General features: G+C 36.1%; 1 protein-coding gene across 3 annotated transcripts; it reads right to left on the reverse strand.

Moving 5' to 3' along the window:
* Positions 1-454: 454 nt before the first annotated feature.
* LOC145133038 (annexin D4-like) lies at positions 455-7,533 on the reverse strand. 3 transcript variants are annotated; one of them, XM_079067982.1, is made up of 6 exons: positions 6,897-7,533; positions 6,282-6,382; positions 2,519-2,688; positions 1,212-1,439; positions 956-1,141; positions 455-886 (listed from the first exon to the last, which is right to left on the reverse strand). In XM_079067982.1, the coding sequence occupies exons 3-6, from the start codon at positions 2,684-2,686 to the stop codon at positions 560-562; spliced, it is 909 nt and encodes a 302-aa protein (XP_078924108.1). In that variant the 5' UTR covers positions 2,687-2,688; positions 6,282-6,382; positions 6,897-7,533; the 3' UTR covers positions 455-559. The 3 variants fall into 3 exon arrangements, with proteins under 3 accessions (XP_078924108.1, XP_078924107.1, XP_078924106.1); XM_079067981.1 differs by lacking the exon at positions 6,282-6,382; XM_079067980.1 differs by lacking the exons at positions 6,282-6,382; positions 6,897-7,533 and adding an exon at positions 2,897-3,019.
* Between the last annotated feature and the right edge of the window lie 2,134 nt (positions 7,534-9,667).

Genomic DNA, 9,667 nt, shown 5'->3' on the forward strand with positions numbered 1-9,667 from the left:
TTTTAAAAATAAATTTGGTAAAATATTATATTTTAAAAGTTAAGAAAGGGTAAATATGATATTTAAATTATAGATCGGGTAAATATGATATTTTGAAACTTAATAAGGGTATATACGAAATTATCAGATACGACTATATTTATGTCTTTGAAAAACCTTTTTATTTTCGATTGTTTGAGGCCAAAAATGTAGTTGGATCGGGCACAAGTAAAAATGGTCTGATAATATCGACCAAACATGAAAGAGGTGGGCCCATTCAGTCGGCCCTAAATGCCTGAACGGTTTGATAACATTGACCAAACATGAAAGGAACAATACAAAAAAAAAAAACATTTACTAAAATATAAAGTAATTGATAATATGGACCGATACATAGATGCTAGAACATTCATGCATTTTAAATAAATTGCTCAGGCAGGTTGAAATATATATATTAAAATGTCATGCAAGAAAACAATGTAACAAATATAACAGAATCTTAGATTTGGAGTTAGATGTTAAATATCTTCTCCTAAAATTACATTAGAATATAAATAGAAGAGTAGAATAATACTTGATCTTATCGGAAAGGGAAGAAACTACCCCTTTTTTTCTTTGGTGTTTTTGGTGTTATTGGTGCAGCTGAAGCAGGGACCAAAGTCAAGAGGAAGTCTTTGTAATCGCCCAAACAAGTATTTCCAATCCTCTCACAGAGAGATTTCTTACCCCTTTTAGTGAATTCTCCATCGATTAGGGCGAGGTCAATGCTGTTCCGTGTCACTATTACACGTGTCAATGTGTCAGCACTCCGGGATGAAAATGAATCCTCCAGCACCTTCGTAAAGTAGCCAACCGGGTCTTCAATACATTGTTGGACGATTACAAACATTTTGTTTGTTTTAACATCCTTCAAAATAAAAAAAGTATGTTAGCCATTACAATAACCCATGCTTATATAGAAACAAAATGTATGTACATCAAATGGAAAATCAATGTTGTTTTTCATCCATGAGTTGATGGATGTAATCCGATCTTCTGTCAGCTTCTTCAACGCGTCTTTTGTTTTGCCTGCGCCCACTATTCCACAGAAATCACTGTTGCGTCTCCAGTGTTCTAAATCCATCTTCCCTTTGTACGGGAGTTCACACACCCCCAACAAAACCTGTTTATTCAAACATTTAAAATTATATATTTTTTAAGTAGGTAGAAAAAAAAAAAAAGATACAATTCACCTGAAGGTCAAGGGTTTTGGGGGTAATGGCTTTGAGGTCTTCTTTGAAGTTTGTTCTAAAGATGGCCTCATATGCCATACTAAATCCCACGATCTCTGGCAATGTTCTAGTGCACATTAATTCTACTACCACCTTTTTTTGGTGGAAGTTTTCCAGGTCATTCAAGGCAACATGCAGTAGGCGGGCATCCCTTTCAAAAGGATGTTGGGAATACATAACCAATGCATTCTGTAACATATAAAGTTATAAACCAATAAATATATAAAACACATAATATTATGATCAGTTAGTTTTTATGAAGTAAAATACTTTATATTTGGTAGGTTTTGCTTATCCAGTTGTCAACATATGCTGATATATATACCTGATCTTATGATAGATTAAAGTACCAGGATGTTCTTGGTACAATTACATGACATCAAGTGTATGAAAAAACTAGCATTGTACTTACAAAAATTCTTTTTTTCCAGCATATTTTATAGAGAAATAAATTTTAATAATAAAACTCTAGAAATTGGATTTTCATTATAAAAGTTTGATTTCCTAATTTGCTACAAAGTATGATTCTATAAAGTATTTTGCATGAAATAGTATGATGCTATAAGATAGTAACTTTGGATTTTCTTCTTTTTAATGGAGTGGTAAAAAATTAACCTGCTTCCATTTACTAACTGTTATTTGTAAATTGTTTTATCCCAATACAGTTAAGAACTGGATTCTTTGTTTAAGAATAAAGGGTACATTGATCATTTCTGGAATAATTGTGATTTTGTTTTTTTTAGGATCAAAAGATGGTGCAAGAATAAGAGGAAAGGGCATTTTGGTCATGGGGTTTGACTAATAAAAGTAGAAGGAAAGAGGATCCTTGAGAGGCGGTTAGGTTTACTTTTGAGTTTTGGGTGAAAAAAAAACTGATTATTGGGAGAAGTAATAAAAGTAAAGGGTATTTTTGGTATAGGGTGGGATTTTAAATCATGAATTGTCCGAATTTGATTTATATCAGAAGATTGGGTTACCAATGTGTTACATTACCTAGCCTATTCTGAAATTAAGGCCAGAGGTCGATAAATTATTCACTCATACAACAATTTTATGTAAAATTATTATTTTCAAAAAATTTAATTTTTACATATTGATATTAAACTTTATTTTAATAAAAGGTCTCACACCTAGATGATTATAAAGAGAAAATATGAAATTACCATTACTCCTCAGGTTGGGGAATTGTAAAAACCTAGGATTCTAAAAAAATTGTTTGATACAAGTTTAAAAAAAAAAAAAAAAAAAAGAAGTCAAGAACAACTCACTTTAAACACCAGAAATCGGCCCTCCAATTTATGATCATGGTCATAGTTGAAAATCGGCAAAAGGCCTTTGAAATCTTCCACCCCAACAGAATCACCAAAGACATTTTGCATGACATCTTTACTCAAATTCCCGAAAGTGTTCACTATACTAACCTCGTGGATCCCCATGCCTGCATTATATTGTCATGTTAGGTTATTACAGCAAAAACGATGTTTTGTAACGTCCGACAAAAATTTTAGCTGGAAAGTAAAAATTTTAGCAAAAAGGAATGAACTTTTTTTTTTTTTTTTTGCATATTCAAACATATCAAATAGTAGCTACATTACATGAGATATAGGTAATCTTAAAAATGAAATCAAAAAAATGTAAAATCAAACCATCAAGAGCGTCTTGTAAATCTTCGTTTTCAATTACAGACGTCATTGCTTAACGACGGAAAGAGAGGGGGAGAGAGCAAGAGAGGGTTTTTGTGTGTGTCATGTGTGTGTCTCGAGTAAGGAAGCAAGAGGGGATTTGTGCGTGTTTGTCCGCGCCTACAAGAAGCAATATAGAGGGAGAGTGTAATAAAAAAATGAAAATTATCTTACCCTTCGATTTTTTAAATATACCCTTAAGTTTTGAATCCCTTTCCAAAAAGAAAAATTATGTTTTTTTTTTTGTTATATGTCTAAAAATGAAAATTAGGTTTTTAATTTGAATATTACCTCTAATACGACAATCTCATAAAAAGACCATACCACCTTTGCTATTTTTTTTGCTTTGTTTATTTTATTTTTTTAAGTACCTATATTATTAAGATAATTAGTTAATTACTTGGGTCTCACCTATACGTGCACAAAAAACAGGTCTCGGGAACCGAACCGCCTCCATGAACGAAAATCAGTTCATGCGGTTCACCATGAACTGATCCATTGTTAACCGATCTGGTTTAGGACCCAACCGACGGTTTCCATCGATTTGAACATACTACCGTTGGGACTGGTTTAGAACCGGTTTTTCCAGGAAGCTATATAGCTGTTTCAGGTGGTTAGAGGCTCGCTTTTTGGCCCCTTTTGTCCATATTAACCCTTCATTGTACATACATGTATTAGATGTTGAGGCTTAATCAAACTACTAAAAACTCTCTTTGAATAAAAAAAAACTCTTTCAAATCAAGCACTGGATTTGGCTTCCGTTGGTGGTGTGCACAGCTGAGTGGTCCGTTTGTACGTTGCTGGTTTAGTGGTGGCAGGGGTAAACAATGGTCATGAGTAGTGAATGATCTTAGGGTTTTTTTTTATTGAGAGAGGAAGAAAACTCGTTTAGTAGAAAGAGAAACGAGATGATTTCAGTGAAGGGGAAGAAGAACGGATATAGGGGAAGGTGGAACGCCTGGTTTCCGGTATGAAATTATTTTTTCTAATTATTTATAATTTTCTTGGAGGACTCGGCGTGTTGGAAGCCTCAGCACGGCGTGTCGAGTTGTTTTTGGCCGCAAAATTTAATGAGTCAACTCGGCGAGTCAAGGTGCCTCAACTCGACGAGTTGGCAGCTGGGAAGGAAACCCTAATTTTTAGGGTGTTGCACCTTATTTAAAGGTCTTAAGTCCCTTGGCTGGTGTCCTTACCAGCCTCCTCTGTCCAGAAACCCTAAAATCGAGCTTTACCTTCCATTGTTGAGTGTGTGAGCTTGGGGGAGAGCCTTGAGTGTTCATTTTTGGTGCATGTTGAAGGAGCTAAGGAATTAAGAGTTGCTTGGCTTGAAGAAGAAGTCTTGGATCCAGAATCACTAGCTTAATTGCTAAGTTTTTGAGGTATCAAGTTCTCACCTTGCTTAATAGTTGCTTAGATCTCTTCTTGGGTTAGATTGTATGCTTTTAGCCATGGATGGATGGTTGATGGGGGAGTAGGACGTCTCAAGTGTTTATTCTTTCAGATCTAAGATCTAAATGAGCTCTTTTGGCATAAAGATGCCAACTTTATGGTCTTAAGGGCTTAATGCATTCATTAAGTCCTTCTTTTTGCCTCTTATGAGCATTTGAACCTCTCCTAGTCATGCATGAGCGTAAAGTTGGAAACTTTACATGGCCATTCAGCTTTAAGGGTCAGATCTGCAGTTTGGGGTTATGCCTTTAGTGATTAAGTGCTTAATGATTAAGCCCTCACCCTTTTAAGCCTAGGATTTGGGTTTTAAACCCATTTTGGTGGTTCTTAGTGGTAAATGTCACACCCCCGGCCGAGGCGGCGGAATACGTCGGGCTGTGCGACTTAGTTTATGGATCACAAGCAAATTGAATATACATCACAAGTTACAACAATCACAACATAGCAGTTACATTACACTTTAAGGTTTGAATACAAGGTTCATAATAATGATAAACTCATAAATTTGCCTTATCATATAGGCTGACATAACAAAAGCTAAATAAAACTAGGTCGCTTGAAATCCATGACTAATCTTCTGACTGGAAGCTCGCTTGGTGATATCCTAAGAATACATGTAGTTTTGAGGGTCAAAACAAGGTTGGTGAGAGTTCACAGGTTTTCTACTAACCGCAGTAATGATACTTTAAAAGACTAAAAAGTATTCCATATATAGTTTAAACCATGTTTGAAAATGTTTGATAAAAGAGAAATTTATAAGTAAATTCATACTTAAAGTATTTCATAGACAGAGAAATCGTGAGTAAAGTTCATACTTAGAATGTTTGATAATAGAGAAATAATGAGTAAATCCATGCCCAAAATGTATAGTAATCAGAGAAACCGTGAGTAAATCCATACTCAAAATGTTTGGTACTTAGGGAACTGTGAGTAAATACATACTCAAAATGTTTGGTACTCAGAGAACCGTGAGTAAATCCATACTCAAAATGTTTGGTACTCAGAATACCGTGAGTAAATCTATACTCAAAATGTTTGATAATCAGAGAAACCGGATCCGTGGTTTCCAGATTATGAAATCTAGTTAATGCTTATAGTGAGTCCTATAACCGAGCTATGTGACTGTACCTACCCCTACGACGCTTCATTGGACGTCGTAAAATTGTTTTAGATATTTATCACCCGCTTCGATTGGTCGGTCGAGGTTGTAGCTAGTAACCACGGGTGGGGGTGTCAACCCATATAGATCTATACATACGTATCTCAGCTCCGATGATTAACGGTTATAGTGGTGTGGGTCTTCAAAGTGTTTGTTTGCACTTAAGGTAATGAATAATGACTCACTCATAAGGCCCTTAACTAGAGTTTGTCATGAAAATCAGTTATACTCGATAAGAAAATCCATAAAAATGTGTAATGCTCGTCCAAACAAGTGGTAAATCCCATGGTAGTGTACACAGTACATAAATGATTTCAAGATAAGAGTTTGATAACTCGTATATGTACGTTTAGTATGAACTTGAAATACTACAAAGGTGATAACTTTTTATGACATAAGTTTTTTTAACATATTTTGTCATAAAATCATAATATTTTGTATGCATAAATCATTTGTTATCTGTACTAGTTGTATTTAAAAAAAACAACGGTAACAAATTTGCATAAAACATATTTATCACTAGTTTATTTGTAAATGAAATATTATTTAACAAAATAATATTTAATAACTAGTTTTGAATTCGGTAAGTGTTTGTCAAGATCAATATATATATATATATATATATATATATATATATATATATATATATATATATATATATATATATATATATATATATATATGGCACATGTATTCTCCCCCAACGCGTAAAAATATTAAAAAGGGGTCGTATGTACTCACCCTTGAAGCGTGAACGAGTATCGAGGGTGAAATTTGTTGCGAAAGTCGTTTTGTGACGTTCCGTGCTCTTAAAACGAATCACCGATTCTATTTAATTTTACCTAATAACCAGGAGGGTAGTTTTGGTATTAATTATTGAGTGTAAGGTTGTTTTTAATATAACAAATAAATTCTAGGGGTTAATCTTACTAAAAGTTTTCGACAAGGGACTGATCTCGTAAATTATTTCAAAAACAGGGGCTGAAAGTGCAGATTCTCAATCTAAGTCACAGTTTTGGACGCATCTTGCTATGATTTTTCGAGGGAAGGGGCTGTTCCTGATTATTTTAATGACAGTTTTGGAGTTTGGATTCAGTTTGTAAGGAAATTACATGGGAGGGGCCATTATGTTTATTTTGAATTCAAGTTTGGGAGAGGGGGGTCTGATTTGTATCCTGATACATCTTCAGGGTCTGTTTTAAACGAACTGAATAAAAGTTTACACAGTGTCGTCTTCTTTCTCTCGCTACAGGTACATGAACTGGAACAAGACCTGTTCGTTGGGTCTCTTAGTTCTCGGCTGTATGCTCGACAATGAGTCATCGGAACGAAATGGCGAGGATGGAGATGACTTACCGGAGGCATCCCGGCGGAGATGGCGTCGGAGAATGGCGACGGTGGCAGTGAGCGGGGATGTAGGTGAGTGGCGGAGCTCCGACGGCCTCTTCCCGCCTGGTTTTAGCTTCCGTTTGACGGGAACGATGATTTGGAGAGATATGGGGGGCCGGAACTTATCAGCAGCAGCAGGTGAGCTGTGGCAGTCGACTGTAGCTCCAACTTTCGTTTTCTTGCTGCTCGGATGAGTTCGACGAGGGGGTCAAAAGGAAGCAGCAGCTAACGACGGTGGTGCTTCATAGTAACGGAGACGTGATGGCAGTTGGTTGATTGCGGTGGCAGCCTCCTGCTGCCTCCATTTCTCCTCCTGTTTCCGCGAGAATGAGTGAGAGGGAAGAGGTGGTGGTTGGTGTTTACTATGGTGGTGATTGATTATCTGGACAGAAGAGGGGATTAGGGGCTGTTGGTTGACAACGGGTGGCCAATGGTGGTGTTTCACGGTGGTTCAAGAACACCGGTGGTGACAATGGAAGTTAAAAGGTGGTGATGTGTGATGGTTAAGGGTGGAGAAGATGTGGTGTTAATGGTGTATCAGTCAAAGAAAGATGAGGATTGTGTAGAAACAAAGTCTATATATTTTCGTGTATATTACTTTGATCAGGAGGGAAAGAAGTTTTACAGTTTCTTCATTTGAGTGGTGAGTTGGTTTTTGACTTTCAACTAAAGTCCAAGCTAGAAGAAAGAGAGAGGGAGGCAGAAAAGGATGTGAGAGAGATATATGGGGAGAGAGACGTAAGAGAGAGGGGGCTTATCATTTAGTTATATTATTATTATTATTATTATTATTATTATTATTATTACTTTACCAAAAAACAAAATGTAATATTTCACTAGGCAATTAATTTGCCTTATAAAAGATTTTTGTTTTGTATGATGTCGGGAAATTTTTACGATAGTGTGGAATGATTTAATTCAAAGATTTTAAAAAACCCGAACGGATAAATTTTTAGAGTTGTAGAACTCCGGGGATTTGTGTTTAAAGTTTTGCGTCTAATTGGTCTGAAACGTCTGATTTTTCTGACTTTTACAAATATTTTTACTAAAAATATTTTGAATAGTATATAAAATATTAGAGCATAGTCTGAGTCCAAAAACACTCTCAGAATTTCTATCTGAAGTGTGTAAATGCCTCAACGGATCGAAACGGTTTATGAAATCAGGTAAAACAAGTGTTATACCGGTTATGTTTCTTAAAACGATCATATCTTTCGCATACGATCTCCGTTTTGGACGTTCTTTATATATCTGCGATCAGGGAAACATGTACTACGAGTCTATAACATTTTCTTTATTCACAAATGCTTAATACAAAATTTTAGTTATTCAGTCGTTGACTGGAGTTATAGTTTGTGCTTTACGTTTTGTTCGACATTTTCCATAATTCGAGATAACATACCTCTTCCTATCTTGCTGTATTTGAAATGACATTATATTTCTACTAAGATATGCATTAAATTTCCATCGGTCAAGATACAAAAGGTTCGTGGTGAACTGACCTTTTGCTGATTCAACCCTAAATTCCAGGATGTCACAGTAAAGTTGGAAACTTTACCCTTCTAGCTGCCATTTTATTTGAGATCTAAGTTATGAAGCTCTTAGTTTCGATAATGTCAGCTTAATGAATTAAGATGTTGGGTTTCTGGCGAACTCGGCGAGTTAGATCGGTTTCGTCCCGACTTTGCAGATTAATGGAGAAACACGGCGAGTTAAAGGACAACTCGGCGTGTTGGGTCAACTTGGGCCGTTGACTTTGACTTTTGACCTTAGTCTTTGACCAAGTTTGACCTATAAGGGGCTTTTGGGCATTTTGAGTTGTATTTAAAGAAATCGTTTCTATTTAGGGGTTGAGTAGAGCGGATATTCGGAGCCGGGATCTGTTCAACTATCGTTCTGTATTCGAGGTGAGTTTCCTTAACGGGTTTAGCGGGTCGAAGGCACCAATACTGACCCATGTTTATGTTATGTTGTTAGTATGCTAGCTGTCTTTGTGACTCTTGCATGTGCTTGTGTTTATATGTTTTCCGGGCTAAGGCCTGATGTCGGGCGGGGATTGATGAATATTTGTATGCTATGTATCTATGTGATTATTGCATGTGTATGTGGTTATTTGATATATGTTATTATATGTTGGGCGGGGCCCGTTTACCGAGCTCATCTCGATGTCGGACAGGGCCCGATGACAGGGTGGGGCCCACTATATGTCGCACCCCCAAACCAAGGATGGCGGAAACGTCCGGGGGTGGCGGACTTCAAGTTTAGTATCATGGCAACGAGTATAATAGTGATCACAGTAAATACAACCAATCATAAATATAATCGAAAAAGTTACATGGTATCAAGTGTTTACATGTTTCAAAATCGATTACAACATGATGACAAAATAATGTTAAATGTCGTAGCGTTCCATCCTCAAAAGCTTGTGGCTACCTTGTTTCATTGATTTCCTGAGAATACAAGTCATTTTGAAAGAGTATCAACATTTAAGTTGGTGAGTGCATAAGCTCTTTGGTATGTAAGGATGAAAACCTTTCTTTGTAAATGAGTTGTGTGTTACCAAGAAAAATCCGATATTTCCCTTATAAAAGTGATATGTGGTCTCAAATTCCAAGACCAAATATACAAGTAATGTTCACACTTATAGATGAAAAAGTGGTTCTAAATCGACATAAAACCCTTTTAGATTTGTAAATCCCCGTAAACTTTATGTGTCATTAACTCCCTGTGTGAGTCGC

The sequence above is a fragment of the Lactuca virosa genome, chromosome 8 (assembly GCF_052849685.1).
Source record: "Lactuca virosa cultivar CGN04683 chromosome 8, Lactuca_virosa_CGN04683_v6, whole genome shotgun sequence".
Taxonomy (NCBI): domain Eukaryota; kingdom Viridiplantae; phylum Streptophyta; class Magnoliopsida; order Asterales; family Asteraceae; genus Lactuca; species Lactuca virosa.